An 18,053-nucleotide genomic window follows, 5' to 3' on the forward strand; every position below is an offset into this window, starting at 1 on the left:
TTTTGTTAGAAACATACAAAAAAAAAGAACTTGTTCACTGGGTATTTTTTACATTTTGTGACAAATCTAAATTGAGGGTTAATCTACGTAGCACTGTAATGAAAATGAGATAATTTGGTTAAAATAAATGTTGCTGTGGACTGCCATGGACATGGGTGTGCAGTTTGATGTGGTGCCTTTTGAGCTGCTGCTGTATTCGTGTCCGAGGCTTGCTACCATTTCTCTGATGGTCCTTGTGCAGGAGAGTGAAGATGACGAGCCAGATGCGATGGAGGATGAGACAGGGAGCGAGGAAACGAGCTCCGAGCTCCGTGATGACCAGACTGATACCTCCTCCGCTGAGGTGCCTTCCACCAGGCCCCGGCGAGCGGTTACCTTGCGGAGCAGCACCGAGTCGGACAGACCTCCTCCTACGGAGAGGGCTCGGCGGAGCCGCAAACCCCAGCCCCTCTCCTTCGGTGAGGCGGAGAAGTGCACGCAAGTCAAGGAAGTGAGTGTGCCTGCAAGCTCCCAAGTAATGACGTGTTTTCCTTAATGTTTTCCCTAATGTCTTCCCTAAAGACGAGATGATCTTGGGGGTCTTTTCTAACCTTAATGAATCTATGATTCTTTGATTCTATAAATTGACCTTCAGTGCCAAGCCTTTCTCATCTGAGGAGGGCATCTCCACTCAGCAGCAGCATGGTTTTCCACACCAGGTAGTTTTCTTTATGAGAGCTTTTGTTTTTTCTTAGGAAATTAAGCATGAAGAGGAAGAGAAGCTTGTCCTGGACAGTAATCCATTGGAGTGGACTGTGACTGATGTTGTGAGGTTTATTAAACTGACTGACTGTGCACCCCTTGCCAAAATATTTCAGGAGCAGGTAGAAGTCTTCATGTAACTCTTCTCTTTGTGACTGTGGTGTTTATTCACATTAAAAAAAAAAAAAAAAGGCAGCACATATTGGGCCTGTGGCTTCCATGAAGAGTGTATGAGTAGGCTTCAGATCCCCTGAGACCAAGCTGTAGCAAAGTGTCTGATGAGGCATGGCTATCCTTGGAAATTCAAGTCAGAGCCTTGTCAGATACTCAGAGGGAACAGAAAGCCCCCAAACTGAGACCTTGGCAAAATCTAGAAGTTTGGTTCTTTCTTGTTTGTTGTTCTGTGGTCCATGCCAAGGTCAACAGCACAATCCCAGCACAGCACAGACACCTTAGAGTATCAACAGATAGTAGTTATTTGGTACATATACAGCTGTTTCTCTTGGCTACATGGTTGCTCCCTGTCTTAAAATATTGGCCAGGGAAGCAGAAAACTGACAATTGAACCCCAAATTAGCTGATTTTGGCACAAACCCCTAGGTGCTCCAAGTATGTAGGCACCAACTTCCCATCTACATCTTTTTGAAGATCTGGCAGTCAAGCAGGCCCTTGGGTGACCCAATTCCAGGAGATGCCAAATACCTCCCGTTAAGGAGGTAAGTTTACAGGAGTAGAAGCCAATGCCCTTCATCTCAAGTTAGTGTGAACATGTAAAATTTATATAGAAACAGCCATTCCTTGGCTAATGAGTAACAGCAACTGCTGAAAGTAAAGGGCAGCTCTAGGAAATCATATTTAGAAAGAAGCAAGTGCAGTTAATTAGTCCATAGCCAATGGCACCCAGTGGTATGGCCCACTGCATGTCGAACTATCTCTGATTTTTCACTGTGAATAGCTCTGTGCCAGAGTACAGCAGCTTTGGCTGGGGGAAACTGAAGTGTGAGTGTAGAGCAAGGCTGAAACACTCCTATAGCACAATGCTGTAGTCGTTGCACTGCAGCTTGCTCCAACCATTTGTTAATCAGCCTGGAATAACTCCAGGGCTTGAAAGCCAACCCTGTCCCTCCTGTGCAAGAGAATTTTATAGGAACTTTAATCAAACACAGATGACTGGAGCTTTGCCTTGTTATTTGCCATACCATCAAGCCATAGCATCAAGCTTCACCGTAGGAAGAACCTGAAAAACGGGACAGTCCTGATCAAAGCAGTGTTTAAGGTGTCCAAATCCTCCTTGTGTTTAACACTACCTAATAAGGGCTGTCCTGGGGAGTTTATGTTGCCTGGGAGTTACTGTGCTTTTTCTGCACTTACATTCTGATCCTCCGTAGGGGGTAAAAAACAGTTTTGTAGCCCACTGGTCTGCTTCTCAGTCCATTAAAGAGTAAAGAGGACTTGAGCACGTAATTAAAAGGAGGATCATAAAGCCAACAGAAATCCCTCATAAAATGTCTTTCGTCTGGGGTGCTAGTTCAGAGAGTTTGGAGCATAAATACATCTGAGGGAAGGAGGTGACCTCTGGAGGACCCTTCACCACCCTGTGATTTTGTGATATCAGAGACTGCAAGAGCTCTTCTTGGTTGTTCAGCAGCTGATGAAGAACAAGGCAGATCTTGGGTGCACCAGGGGACACAACATGGACTAAGGCAGACATAAACCTGTGCTAAGCAAACTGTGTGCCAAAAAAGAGGAAAGAAAGGTCTGGCTTGATACTGGGACTGACTACAGTTCGTCCATTCAGCTCCCTGCTGTGTTTCCTGGTGTACTCTCTGCAGCCTTCTCCTTGCCTCAGTTGCTTAGCCATGGAATGGGACGTACCTGATCTCTGTGGTCCCCTCTTTAGAAGGTGATCCAGCATTCTCACAGTTGGGAGGCTTTTCCCAAAAGGTGGATGAGGTGAGAACCTCTGAATACACTACTTCAAAACAAAGCATCAGGTACCTCAGAAAAAGGAGATGGGTTGCATCAAAGTGGGAGAAAAGGGCAGAGGACAAAACTGTCTTTAATTTTTGGGGTAAACTTCTCTTCTTGCTTCTCCATATCTGGTCTTGCTTTCTGCCTTCAAGAATCTATAAACAAAACTGTTATCACTGTGTTTTTCCTCCCCAGGACATCGATGGCCAAGCCCTCCTGTTGTTGACACTGCCCACGGTGCAAGAGTGCATGGAGCTGAAGCTTGGTCCAGCCATCAAACTGTGTCACCAGATTGAGCGAGTAAAAGTTGCTTTCTATGCACAATATGCCAACTGACTGCACTTCTCCATTTCTTTCTGCTCCCCTTCTTGTTCCCTCTCTTTTTTAGCATTGTGACTTGTTCAAGTTTTTCATCCCCTCTCTCTTTTCTTTTCCAAAAACACATGGAATTGGAAGCACTGGGAATTAATCTATGGGGGAACAAATAACACAACGAAAAACTAGCAACAAATTGAACTAATTTTTCAGTACTTGTAGTAAAGCACACTGAAAGATTGCTGGCATCTCTCCTTGTGAGCCTCGCCAATCCATTACACTGTGGTGCCAGGCCAGCTTGGATCAGACTGTTTGTCATTCTTTAAAGCAAACCTACCGATGGCAGACACATTCCCAAGGAGAATGGTTGGACATTTTCGGCTGATGATGGTTTGTGTAGATCAATTTCTGGACATGAACAATGCTTTTTTCCAACTCTGACACACTTCTTTCATATTGAAATGGAAGTGAACATCTGTAACATGACCTGGGCTTTACTTCAAATTGATCTTAGTGATCATTGGGCTTTTTTTGACCCCCTCTCCAGTCGTACAAAAGGATGAAGTGTTCTACTAGTCGTACACTATTTGTTATACCGGAGCGATTTATAAAGAAGGACTCAACCCATGGTTTCTGTATGGTATCAGACAAAGCTGCAGTGAATTGACAGGGCTGCACCAAGACCTAAAGCACAGTAGTGCTTTCTGAGCTACGCTGGCTGTGTACAAGAAGCTGAAAGTCTCAGTGATGGGATCTGTACAGTACTGCATTCTTGTAAAGGACCATGCATGATACCCTTCACAGTCAAGCCCATCCAGTTTTAACTGGATTTAATTCAAGTCACTTCAAAGGCCTGGCTTTGGAGCCCATGGTGTGAATAAAAAAGAGGGGGGGTTCTGATTTAATGGTGAGACTGTTGAGAAAGTGCTGATTTCACTTGCACTTTCCTGAATCTGGTTGATAGGTGTGAATAAAAATCATCAGTGTTTTCAGGCTGCAGTATTTTCAGGTAAAAAAACAGCTGAGGATCCGGCCCATTGCACCCTCTGTCACCAGCCTGTAGACAGCCCCCAGATTGTCCCAATGGCACCCTGGCCAGTGAAACTGGGGGCTTGCTTTGTGCCAAGTAGGGTGTGCACCAGAGAGGGTTTGCCTTAGTTGTATATATATATAGGATAAGTATTTTCAATTTACTTTACAGGGATATATGACCCTCTGAGTCCCACATGTTGAGCCTGATTTTTCTGTAATTCAGAAGAGGTCAGTGGCATCACATTGGCATAAAATTCTTCCAAAAGCAAGAGCCAAACTGATTCTTCAGACCAAGTCTGAATTTTGATCTGACTTTAAGGTGCAATAAAATTGAATCCATCCATCAGAAAGTGAATTGGATGGTTTGTGCTGAGTTTTAGCCTGATTTCATAGGAAACCACTGATTTCAGCAGACTCTTATTCACAGATCACAAACAGACCATAGTTCCCTGGCCTCAGTGAACTCACCCTTGACATTTAATAGTGATATGACAATGCTGTAATGCCAGAGACACTTTGCTAAGACCTCTTCAAAAAGAAATGTCATTTCTAGCCCTAAATCTGAAAGCAGTGCTTATGGCCCCCACCTCCAGCAGTTACCATATGTTGACAACAAACTTGGATCAGAAAATCCTACGGACCACCATGTGCTCAGAAAAACCTCCTGGCCAACATCAGGCTATCGCAGCTGCCTTCTCCTTCATCAATTTCCACCTTAGATTCTTTGGATTAAAGGTGGAAAGCCTTGGAAATAAACATTCTGGACAACATCCAAATCTGATCTGGAGCATGTATTAGGCAACAAGTATTGACTCTTTGACATGCATCCATGGAGACTTTCTAGTCCGTTTTTCAGGGAGTTTCCTGATTTGCCACTGAAGAATGTGATGGGTGCAACCACTGCAGACTGGGCCAGATTCTGCAAGCTCCTGGGGCATCACCGAAGATTTTCTTACTTGGGGCATCAGGACTGGACCTGCTGTCAGCTGTTGTCTTGCACTGAAGATCTTGTTCAAGTTTTAACCAAATGAAGGGAAAAGAAGTAGTCACCTCTGTGCCAAATGGTTTCCTTTTGTTTCTCAGAAATCCAGGAATAGGATTCTGGACTGTTGCAGACATTAAAAAACTTGGCTTTAGACTGGATTTCCTGCTACTTTGGATTCCTCTAAAGATCCCCTAAAAATGTCACCTCATTTCATCTCTGAAAAGAAAGGGATTCTGCCCAGCAAAAAGAGTAGAGCTGGGAAAAATAAAAACAAACAACAACAACAACGAAAAACAAAAAGAGAGGGTGCTTTTCCCAGCTCCACCTTGCTTCAGCCAGCTCCCTCCCACAGCTGGTACAACATCTGCCTGCAGGGGATGGCTCCCAAAAGACTGCTGTCAGAAGAGCAAGTGTACGAGGACGTTTCAAGGAAGGGAAGGAGAATGACTTCACTAAGCAGCATCCTTGCACTGATCCTTTGCTTAGCACATCCACCTTCTTCTGAGCATCCTTTGCTACTCTGATGTTCCTTGGAGTTTCTGGCTGCTGGGATTTGTCAGAGACATGTAATACTTGCTAGGATACATTGAAAAAATGTTCAGTGCTTTCTCCATCAACCCTGTAACTGTAGATATTCCTATGGCAGCTAACTACTCCTAGAGGCTTGGTCAGGGAGCAGACAGCCACAGACTCTAGGAACACCCAGCCCGGGTGTTGGCCAAGCTGGGGATGGGTGGAGCATTGAGCCCACCACATGGGAGTCTTTACTGATTGTTCAGGGAAGTTAAACCATATTTAAAACTCACCTATTAAACAAACAGACAAAAAAAGAGTTTACTTTTAGCTCGCACTGGCTCTTTTATTTCCTCAGGTTTCTCTCTCCTTACTATTTGTCTTTGAATTTAATGTTCTCCAGTGTCCTCTCATTTATCTCTCTCTGTTCTTTAGCAGAAGATGATAACCTGAAATTAGCCTAAAATTACCTTGCATCAAATGTGTGGTGAATGGTTTAATATTATTATTATTGTTTTTTAGTCTACAAGATGAAAAGAAAAAGAGGATTGGGTTACTGTTGTCTGTTGCACTGATTGCCTTCTAGAGAAGCTGGAGCTGAACCTCTTAGACAATTTCTTAAACTAGAGGGGTAAATGGGCTTGGCATACTTTAATTGGGCAGTACACTCATATCGCCACTTGAAACTCTAATCTCTGAAGAGATCAGAGAGAACTGCCTATTCTTGCCTGCGCTTCAATTCCTGAAAATTAGCAAGGCTTTGGAGTAATGTACTTCAAAAAAGATGTTTGAAATGCATTCTTATTAGGCTAAAATAATACTTCTACTTGCTGTGTAGAAGCTATGTAGAAGTATAAACCACTGGAAGGTTTTTTTTGGTCCTGCATAGGTTCTGGGTCAAATGCAGAGCTGGTGAAACTTCATAAGTACACCAGTAACATTGGTGAAGCCATGTCTTCTCCCACCCTGTTCTGAATTCGGTACCCAGGGCAGAAGTTTATTGTGTTAGCAGTTTAAAAAGGCCACCACTGTACAATGCTGAATTCGTGATTATCCAAGACCATTACCAAGGGCTGAGGAGCAACCATGCAGTTGCTTTTGGGCTGTTGGATGCTGACCTTCAGCACGTTCACACAGACTGCTTTTCTCGCACAGAAAGGGTGTGCAGGCACCTGTTGTTGGCCTCTCTTCAGGCACATAGGACTGAGGATGGACATTTTTAGAGCTGTGTGCTCTGGAGCACAAGTAAGGGATTGCGGAGCACATGGCACCTGCCCATCTCCACCTGGCTTCTTTTCAGCTTGAGCTGAATCAGGCTGAACAGGTCCCAGGGCAGGTCCCTGCTCCCTTCCCAACCCCATCAGCACTTACCTTACAGAATTCAACCAGCTCCTAGTCTTCAGGCCCAAAGCACTGGTCTCTGACATTGAATTAAAAGGGTAGCTTAATGAAAATGCCCGTGATTTCCAGCTGGTTGTCCTGCCTCCTTCCTGCACCTCTCCCACCCCCCAAAAAAATGTTCTCTTTGGTTCTTCTTCCCTTTCCAAATTAAAAAGACAGCTCCCATACACACTCCCTGTTCTTTCCTCAATGCCAGGGTGACCGAACCCTGGCTGTTTCTACCTCTCAGAGGCATGTTGGCCTCAGCTCTGAGAAGGATTTCAGGGTCTCCAGCTCCACCGTGTTAACCATATGCACTAGCTCTTGAGAGTTTGATCCTGCAGGGTGCAGAAAACCTCCTAGAAATACTGTGGTAACCACTAAGATCAGGGCAATGCCTACACACCCTGTCCTTAGTGAAGCATCTAGCAGATGCATGTCCTAGCTGAGATGGCCTCATCTATACTGACAGAGGTATTTGAATGTTGGGTAGGATTTACAGAGTTTCTCGGTAAGTTGGATACATAAAGCCCATTAAGATTTCACTCTGGATAAGCAGCTAATTTGCCTTAAACTGGAACATCACCATTCCTTGGCTTTAAACTGCAATCTTCTGCAGTCCACAGGTGTTGTCTGAAGCAAACGCTGTCTCAGCTCTTTGAAGGCCAACCAGAACCATTGGGCCACCATAATCAATGACTGGTCACCTGAAAAGCCTGCTCTGGTCTTTTCAGGGCATAAAATTGATTGTGATGGAGCTGCTGTGTAACTGCAGTGTTTTAGACACTCAAGGTATTTCAAATGCTTTTTGCTTTTCTGGTATAGAGTGTCTGGAAAATTGATGCAGCTCAGACTGTTCCTCCCATTTCAAAATTCAAGTGCCAAAAGAGAAGAACATGCTGCAACTGAACACCATTAAAACCAGCTTTATTATATGTGGATAAATATAGTCTCAAGGGCTCCATTTTGGTGCTAAGATACGTCATGCTGTACTTTCCATTGCTTGGAATTACAAAGCTGATTCCCTTTTTCAAGAAATAATTTCTGTAATCAGCAACATATTAAACATTAGGATTTTATATTCTTTTTTTTTTTTTTTTTTTTTCTTGTGACTACACATTTCTTTAATTCAGATATACTCAACAAATAAATTCCCTTCCCCCCAGTCATGTGAGTTTTGGAAAACTTTAGTACAGTGTATATATATATGTACATACATGTAAAAGCTCTTTAAAAACGTGATTGCATGCATTTTTTTTCCCTTGATAATACTTTTTGTCGTATCAGCTGACCTATGATTAAGGGAATCTGTTACTCAGGATTTGATCCAGAAGTGACCGAGGTTAGTTAAAGGGCCCTCACACATGGGCTATGGGACTAGGCCTTCACCAAATTCTTTCACTTAAAAGTCAAAAAGTGTGCAGTTAATTAAAACAAAATTTAAAATCCTCCTTCTCCCAGCAGGTGGATATTCAGCTGCAATCTGCCAGACTTAACGAGGGAAGGCTCATGTCCTTAGGTACTCATGAACTCCAAAGAAAGGAGCAGAAGCATTTAATGTTCTCATCTATTATTTGGTATGATACTCCGGCAACAAGTGCAAATGATCTTAATGGCTGCATTTAGAATATGAGCCAGTCATCAAAGATGAGAATTTTACAGCCCAGTAGTCCTTTAAATGTCAGCTGTCCTGCAGGAGAAGAGTGGTTTTGTAATGATTTGGTGCCATGCACTGGAATTCTCTTGCTGAGAGAATATGAATATATATGAACTGCACAAAAACATACTGGGTCATAGTTTTAAGTACGCATGCCCTTTTTATTATTTTAGTCTTTCATGTGAATTCTTACCCTGAAAAAGCTTTCATGTTGCTGATTTAAGACTCCCACCTCCGTAATGGCCCATGGCACAGCATGCCAGCAGAATACATTTATATCTAGTATGAGTGGGGAAGTATTTGTGGACTAGCAGTTAGTTCAAGTGAGATGCGTGTCCTGCTTAACGAAGAAGGACAATTGCTGTGTGACAATCTACCCACAAATATTCCTGGCCTCGATACCTACCAAAGATAGTGGGGAGGGTTTCAGGAAAGAAGAGGAAGGTTGGAGTTCTGGGCTTGAAATATCTTGGATATGGAGAATGATCTCTCCAAGGAGGAAAGGGCAGCTATGGTCCATCAGCATCATTCCTGAAGGCTTCTCTATCTTGTTCACAATAAAGACGCTTTGAGCCTTTGCAGGGGCCAGGTGAGATGAAGGAGAGAAGCTGGTAATGCATGCACAGCTAGTATGCTGGCAGGTTTGTATTTTGTTTTGCTGGGATTTAGCCCAGGTGGTTTAGGCTCCTTGCTGGGTAGTAGGGAAGATCATTCTTTCTTCCTTGTACCTAGCTCCTGTACATTTCTTGGGTTTGGGGCTAAAGAACCTCCTCTTGCACCTTTCAGATGTCCAAATGAAATGTCAGGGGCTAAAACTTGGGCTTTCTTCCATAGAAATAGGTGTTAGTGCCCTGAGTTCAGGTTGTTGGTCTACAAAACACTCTGTTGTGTGTTATGATGTGACAGGACAAAAATTAGCATTCCCAAGTCACCCAACCTGCTTATTGCTGCTCTAGCGTCACTAGATTTTATGGTCATTATGTCTGCTTATAGGTGTGTGCGCCATGTTTCCCAGTCCCCATTCAGCCAAACCAGGTCAGGGTGTGCCACCATGTGCAGTTACTTCAGCAGCCTTCACCTTCAGGGGCCTGCTTGCTAGAAAACATTCCCCTGGTGAAACTATGTCCTGACAATTCCATGGACACAGACAGGGATATCAAGTACAGCCAAGCATCCGCTGTGGTATGGTCCAAATGAGGTGAAAGATCTCAAGTGCAGACTTTGAAAGGAGTCAAGGCTTCTTTTTCAAGGCTTCTCATGTGCCAGGATGAGACAAGGCAAACACTCAGACCCTCCTGTCTCTTACAGAACAACATAAATTAGCTCAACAACCAGCAGTTATGGTCCATTTGTGGTGATGCACGTTGGAAATCTTTGAATTGTTTTGCATTCCAGTTTGTACTGAAGATTTGATTCAAAACTGTGTATATAATCCCTTTGGTGTGTTACAAAGATATGTGTGTGTGTATATATATATGTATATATATGTGTGTATATATGTATGTGTATATATATACATATAAATCAATCAATGCTGGTGTTTTTACTTTTTAAAGTTCACAGGGCAAAGGGCATGTTGTTAGTTTGCTGTAAGATTCTATTCTGTATATATGTTTTCATGTAAATAAGTGAAAATCTATATTCAGAGTTATATTTTAATTTTTATTCAAAAATGAAATCCCCTTTTTACTTGAAGCAATTGTAAGCTATGTTGTTAATAAAGTAACAATAAATCACATTTCTCTTCAGGGTGCTAGTTTTTTGTTTGACTGGACAGTAAGGGTTGTGCTTTGATATATTTGCTTCTCCTGTGAGGGTAAGGTGAGAAAGCCATCTCTTGGCTTTGCTGCTAACACAAACGTAGCTCTGTTTTGAGTGACTTCATGCACCTTCCAGGATGGGACAGTCTGGATTTGTTCCTTGCAGTGTTAGACACAGAGGCAGATCTAGAGGCTCCCTTTTTGGTCTCTAGAGAGAAGCACCTGCAGTGAGGCTTAGGTTGGCCAAGCAGAGTTGCCTAAGGAGGTGTCTTTTGTCAGTGCCTTTGGAGGACATTAGAAAAGGTGGACTCGTCATTTAGGATGAACTCAGCTAGTAGCTGGTTTACACAATGGTCCAATGCATCCTCCCTATTTCAACATTCCACAGCTGCCAAGCCTCAGTTTGTAGAGTCTGGCTTTACGTACCTGCAATTCTCCGCAGTAGCAGTGTTGGAGAACATGAAACAAGGAAAGTAGTGAGTTGGTGAGGTGACACAAGAGCAGCCTTTATCTGAGGACCTTCTAGGCAAGGGACAGGGAGAAGGGTGGAAGACAAGAATTAACATAATAAACTGAGCAACAGGCAAGGAATGATGGTGGTGGGGCAAGAATTACAGCAGGGCCACAGCCCATGGGGCAGAAATGCAGTAAACACAAGTTCCCAAGCCCTACAGGAGTCATTAAAAGTGGGAGCAGCCATTCTGCAGTGGTGGGAAAGAGATATTTGTTGGATCAAAAGGGTGGGCTGCAGAGATTGTGGCATACTTTGCAAGAGAAAGTCTTGTATCACAGGTTTCCATTTCACATTGCTGTGTGCATGGAGTCTGCAGAAATAGCTAACGACTTGCATAACCCTCGTTTTGTTCTTGCTCAGACAATCCCATTCAGATGTCTCCCGTGGATACAGCAAAAGGGAAGAAACACAATTGCTCCTTGCATAGTCTGCTGTTTCTCTTAGTTCATCAAGACTAGCTATTCTTTTTCAGGCAAAAATACCACCATGGGCAAGCTAATTTCGGATGATTTACAAAATCATCATGTGGTAAAACCATGTGAAAAATATTTTTACGATGTCAACAAAGTCTTGAAATTAAAATTCTTTTGTGTAACTCATTATGATGCTGCAGTCACAGTCCATGCTTTGGGAAGTACAACACTGCAGATAGAGAAGTGACCTGTCCAAATAGCCTTAAAAATAAAGTATCAGTCCAGTGGACAGTGATGAGTTTAGACATATAGCTTGCTAGACCACTGGAAGTTGATGTAGAGAATGGGAAGGATTTATCCAAGGAAATAATTCTGAGCTAAGTCAGATGATGACATAAAACTAAAAGAGCAAAATCTTGAATGTTTTATGATATTCTTCAGATTACAGAGGTGAAAATAAATCCATGTATCTCCCTGCAGCTTATTACATAGTCGTTTAAAAGTAATGCAAGGGTCAGACGCTGGTTTTTAAATTTCTGCCCTGTCTTAGGGAAGACATGCTCAGAGCTCTGCAAAACAGCTAATTTTTGAAAAATGTTAGGCAAAGTGATTTTAGTAAAACACTGGCAATAAATTCCAACTGAGTTCCTTGAAACTAATTTCCAACACATGAAATACCATTATCATGTGTGGTTTCCTCAGGGGAAAAACATCTACCAGCCTTGCTTCTGACATCACAGGCCAAGATTTTGAAGACCAACCTCCATTTTTAGTGTTGCAGTTTTTCATACACGATTAATATGGGAAAGATTTCTAGATACTTTGTCTGATTTGTGGTGGGCACAATCAAGAACTCATTTAAGCAGCAGTATAAACATCCACATGTAGTTACCTCCCCCATAAAAAAAAAAAAAAAAGAAACTAGAAAAATAAAAAGTTGGATTTTCATCTCTGAGGAAACACCATATTTATTTTCTTTAAAGTGAAAGAGCAACAAGAAAATGTAATTCCTTTTCATCCCTATGAGTTTAGATAGGCTTTCAAGACAAATAATTATTATTAACCATATTGTTGCTTTTAGTGCTTCTGTTGTTAGTATTGGTATAATTTTTAATTTCAAGATTCACACCCTTCAGTGAAATTTAATGATGATTCTCACTCCTTCTACTGCTATGATATTTACCTAAGAGTGATACACCTCTTGCTGCAGTGTCTGTACTCAATTACCATAAGTTGATTTTATAACTGCATCTCAGCTGAAAATGTAATTACACTGTCTTCTCTAATAAGTCATGAAATCTTAAAACTAGAGAAAATAGTGCTGCAAGACACCTTGAGGTGTCAGCTTGACTGCTTCCCCTTCACAAGGCAAGGCCAATTAGACAAATCTTATTCCTATCTGGCATTTGTTTAACTTGACCTCTGGATGGGTGTCAAAATATGACCTCCAGCAACATGAGATTCCCCAGCACTTCTACAACATAAAATAATAATAATAAAAAAAACGAACACCACAAAAGTGATGGCATTTGGATGATGAAGTGCAATATTCCCAGTCACAACTGCAGTGCTGATCTTGCCATTGAATGGCCATCGTCTTTTTAAGCATCTCCAAAGCTGAATAAGACTAGAGATTAATGTAGCAATTAATAAAAGTAAAAGCAGAAAAATCACAGTTAAGACTGATTAAATTTAAAGTAAGCAACTGCAATAACAATTTCCATCTTAAATTATTAGCTGCGGAAATAGAGCACATATGTACACTACAATGGAAAATGGTAGTGAGGGCAACTCTCCTGTAATATTTACTGCTGCCATCATTGTGCTTTTGTCTCGACAAGTCATCTCTTGAAATAAAGCGTTGTAAGGTAGAGCTCCCATCTTTCCTCCAGCCAATTCAATGGCCTGCTGCTCATGGCCATGCTGGCTGAAGCAGATCAGAGGTGAAGCTGCAAGGGCAGGTTCATATAGAAGGGTTCGCCCAGCCATGCTTAAAGGTAGATGGACTTGATCAGCTGTTAGTCTCAAGTGCTTCTGAATCAACTGGACACTCTGCTATGCCTCTTTTAGGGATTTCAATATCTGTCATGGACATGGGGTGGGAATGCTTGAGTGTGCATTCCTGCCAGTCATGACAATACAGACTCATTCTGTGGACTGTCCCCAGTAGCTAGGGTGCTAGAAAGGGTTGTTAGTTTCTGAAAGAGTTGATAGATCTTGATAATCCTAGGTGGGATCACCAAGGAAATGGCCCCTTATTCCCAGGAGAAGACATCAACCACTCCCCTGACTCAGCCAAAGATTGACAGCAATCTTTTAGTTTCTGTTGGTACTACACCAAACAAAGCTTGTAAATTAATAGAAACTTTTTACTACCGTATATAAACTCCCCAAAATCTGCTTAGAAATCACTGTAAGTTTTTCATGTAAAAGTGGGGTCTGCACACAGCAAAAAGAGAGAAGTAGAAGAAATGAAGAAAGCAAGCAGGTCCAAATCCAACACCAGGGACCTTGTCTCCACTCACTACAAAACATAAGGGCACAAATGATTCTTCTACCTTTACTCCTATGAGGAGGTGAAGCTTTCTATAGATTTGTATGGATGTGTAGGCACCATTGATTTTCCCCAATTTAATTTTTTTTCTCTCTCAGTGGGCATATGGCTCTTGCTCACATGCAAAGTGATAACAGCTCTATTTTATTGGGGCTATTGTAGATAGGAAGTTATAGCCCTGTTGTTTACGTGCAGATTGCTCTCTTGTACAACTCCTCTTCCCCTGAAACAAGAGTGAAGGACCACACTCTGGTCCTCTTGCTGGCATTACCCTCACAACAGCCCCCCCCATTTCTGTGGATTTTTCCAGCTGATTGACATAACTAAGTGAAACCAGATCAACTAGTGGTTATGTGTGCTTAGTCTGAGGTTTGCTGCTGCTATTGGAGGGGTGAAATATGTCCACATGTCCAAGAGCCCAATGTGTATCTTTCAATGTGAATTTTTCCAAGTGTATCAGATGGATATACAGAACTCACAGCCTGTCTCCGTAAACCTCCCTCAGACACCTGCAAACACACACACAGAGCACTCAGGAGATGTTCCCTGCCAAGGAGATTTGCAGTCCCTCATAAGAGACCTAGCAATAGGTGAGGACCTTCTCAGGGGGCTGAAAGTGTTGCTACCACTTTCACCGATTTATCACTGAGACCTGGAGACCTTGCAGAAGTCAGGAATCTTGCTTCCACCTGTGTAGGGTGAGATCACACATATCTCTAGGGAAGAGTGTGCCAGGGGAGATCACGTCAAGATGCAATCATCACTCACAGGTTGCATGCAAAAGTTACGTTTTAATTCATATCTGGAATGACCCTTGAATATCTGAACTGTTAATCTTTAAGCTTGAGTTTTCACAAGAAATCTGTGAGCTCTGCAGAGCTGGTGGACATATTGCTGGCAGTAGTTGTGTTTTACCAACACAGCTTTTTTTTTAGAGCCTCCACAGCTGGAATTTACCTAGCCAAGGAGGGTCTGAGCACAGCACTGCCACAACTACTATCACTCAATGCCCCTTGTTCATGAGTGCCAGATGTTTTACACCTTGTTTTCACGCTCTGTTATGAGATTAGAGACAAGCACAAAAGGAGAGAAGAGTTGGGAATCTGGACACCATCAGAGGACCTTCTGCAGGCTGAGTTAGTCCTAAGCTATCATTTTATTTGGGAGAATTCCTCATTTTGCTCTGTGCTTGCCCAATATCTACAACAGCTAGTGCTGTAGAGCTAACTTCATTTTGTCAGCCTTATTACAAGTAATAAATAAAATAATGACATTATCTTCCAGCAGAGCACCTGAAATGCATTTTTATGCCCTTTTCCATTTGAAATTCCTGTTGTTTTCTCTCAGCAGATTAATAACTAAGGCAGCCAAGGATGTTCCTGCCTATCAAACAACAGGGAAGTGCAAAAGCAGGAAGGCTTTTCCTCATTCCCTTAGCTCAAGGGTCTCCAATGCACCTCAAAAGCCAATAGAAGTCCCTCCTGCCCCTTCAGGTGTCTAGGAACAGTATCCCCAAGAGAGCAGATGGGATGGTACCTTGGTCATGGCATTTCCAGGTGAAATCTGAATTTATCTAAGAGGTCACCATGGCTGTGGGAGGGCAGGCCAGAAAGGGATTGGCTCAGACCCAAATATTTGTTGGCAGTGAGAAGGATGGAAGATTGTGCCCACAGATCACAAGTCTCAAAGAAGGTCCTCTCCAAGGGGCGCAGATGCATCAATCATCAAACCCTGGGATGTGAATGTGCTGGAAGGATCTGGTCCACATTTACAGAAAGCACTCTTTCCTTTGACTGTAGAAGGAGCCAGCTTGGCTGCCTGGTGTCTGAAAAGGGAGACCAGGAGAAATGAAATAAGAGAAAAAGGAAAGGCATAAAAAGGGGAGAAGAGGCTGGAAATTTAACTGCAGTCTGCTGAATGAAGCACCCAATGTTAGAGAAAGCTGTTTTCTGCTGTGATTCCTCTGAAACCCAATACAACATGTTTAGAAACATGTTTCAAAGTTTTATGTCTCTTCTGGGAATGGAGTTGTTATTGCATGGGCATCTTAGAATTGTTTAGGGGAAGTTTTTGTTGTTGTTTTTCTTCTTCTTCATCTTCTTTCCATTTTCTTCTTCTTTGCTTTAATTTCTTTAATAAGAAACATCTTTCTGTTTCCATTTACAATTGTTAAGCTGCTGTGTCTATGTGTGTGTGCATGTCTCTGTGTGAGATTCTCCAGTCCATTGTGAATCACAAAGCAGAATATCAAGTCTTTGCATTTTCTTAGATCGTTTTTAATCTGATATTGAATTAAGTAAAGGGCTTAATGTTCAAAGTGGCGTTTGGGGAGTTACTCACACAAATTCTGTTATTGCTGTTAATGGGATTTGTGCAAATTGCTTTGAAGATGAGTCCCTTAATGTAGAATAGGAAAAGGCATTCTAAATTGTAACTTATTTCAGACAAATCTATCTTTAATTTTTACTGATGGAGCATTAGAGATGTGAAACAAAGAAGCTATCACTGCAATTTTTTTTTTTTTCATATGCTAGCATTATTGACAGGCATGTGAAGGCAGGTTTTGTTCGGATAATCCAGTGGATACTTTGCTGAATTCTTGGAAGGAGAGAGAGATAGGGAACTTAAAGTTTGAAATAATGATGAAATTTTGTGGCATTTCAGAGGATAGAGAGCTGTACAAAAAAGGTCATAAACCATTTCCTAGACACTATCTTACACTTCATACCCAATACTAATGGAAACCTTGGGTTGTGAACAGAACATGTCAGCCTGCAGCTTTGTAGTACCCTTCGGTTATTGCATAAGGTAATGACCGACCTGGATTTAAGATGTGACTAGGATCAGAAAAGAACCGGCAAATGGAAGTCTGGTTAATGGGATTAAGAGAAAGGGGCTCAAGAATCCAACATCACACATTTTCTTGAGAAATACCATCCCTTCTGACTTCTGTGGTGTGTCAGATTAAAATTGCCTTTTACAAGGTGAAAACAGGCAAGTTTGGGTCAGTCAGACAGCCTGCAGGCTGATACCTGCAGCCACTAAGGGCAGGGCAGCACCTGGATAGGTCATATTTAATTTTCATGTGCTTGGACAGAGGGCATCTCACCTGCCTCCACACAAGGCACATTATCACTCCAGGTTGTCCAAGACATGAATGGGATGACTGATTCAGGGGAAAGCCACATTCTCTTGGAGCCACGGCTAGATGTGGCTTTTTAGGGTCTCTCAAGTTAGGGTCTCACATAGTTGACACTTAAGTTGAGGCAGCTGGTTCAAGTCCTTGTGGATGTATATCTTGCATGCATAGCTCCACTGATGTTATCAGATACAATCATAGATGCAGACATGCTTGAAAACTCTCACAAGTAGGCTTCCATTAACCTTTATGAGACAACCAAAGTCCATATCTTTGTTGTGCCTTCTGGAGGAATGCATGGGGTGTTAATCATACCAGTCCAGGCAGCTCTCCTAAGACTGATGAGTAGTTTAATGTTAGTTTTCTCACTGCTGAGCTTGCAGTGAGTATCAGTAGGCTGTTTCATTCTCAGATCCTTGCAAGCCCTATCTTTTATCCTCTGATATGGGTGATAAATTTGACAGAAGCTATATAAATTATAGTCTTCTGAATATTAATTACCTGTTTCTAAAAGATTAATTACAGAATATCTCTTATATTCACAGATCGGTATTAGTGAGACATACAGCATTATTCAACAATATCTCTTCCTGAGTCACCCACTCTGGGCTGGATATAAACAGGGTGGTAGTTTCTGAGCATAGAAATGTGAAGGAGATGCAGGAGAGCAGTTAGTATCAACTTTGGTGCATTACCTACTTCTCAAAACTATCTACATATAGGTTCACAATCCATACTAAACATGGGACAATTAAACTTACTTAACCCACAATCCAAGCTTATGCTGTCACCTTATTGTTAACACTTTGTGATGAAATGAGTGGTCCCATTCTCTCTTTGTGTCATTTCTGCTTTCTCACTTGTGCTGGCATCAGTATTTTGGCAGTTGGAAAACTCATCTGGCTAAAGACTAACCCACATTAAAAAGCCATCTTATTTCTCAGATGGCTCATTTTTCAGGCTGACTATATGCCTGGATGCATGAACTCTTCACCAGCTTCTGGGATGGGTAAGAACAAACACCTGGAATGGAGAGAAGAATTGTCTTTTCTAGTTGCACATGGATTTACATTGATTTG

At 42.1% G+C, this 18,053-nt stretch overlaps 1 protein-coding gene across 3 annotated transcripts in view; it reads left to right on the top strand.

The window, feature by feature from the left end:
* The window catches only part of SFMBT2 (Scm like with four mbt domains 2), a 146,252-nt gene that overhangs the window by 103,239 nt on the left and 24,960 nt on the right, over positions 1-18,053 (top strand). For 2 of the 3 annotated variants that reach the window (XR_014691379.1, XR_014691380.1), the window contains exons 19-21: positions 242-490; positions 735-863; positions 2,908-3,012. Coding sequence is in view for 1 of the 3 variants with exons in the window: in XM_084514423.1 (XP_084370549.1) it covers positions 242-490; positions 735-863; positions 2,908-3,048 (519 nt within the window). In the remaining 2 variants the exon portion in view is untranslated. Of the gene's footprint in view, positions 1-241; positions 491-734; positions 864-2,907; positions 10,333-18,053 lie in introns of those variants that run through there. The other variant, XM_084514423.1, reaches the window with a different exon arrangement.

The sequence above is a fragment of the Aythya ferina genome, assembly GCF_964211825.1.
Source record: "Aythya ferina genome assembly, chromosome: 1".
Taxonomy (NCBI): Eukaryota; Metazoa; Chordata; class Aves; order Anseriformes; family Anatidae; genus Aythya; species Aythya ferina.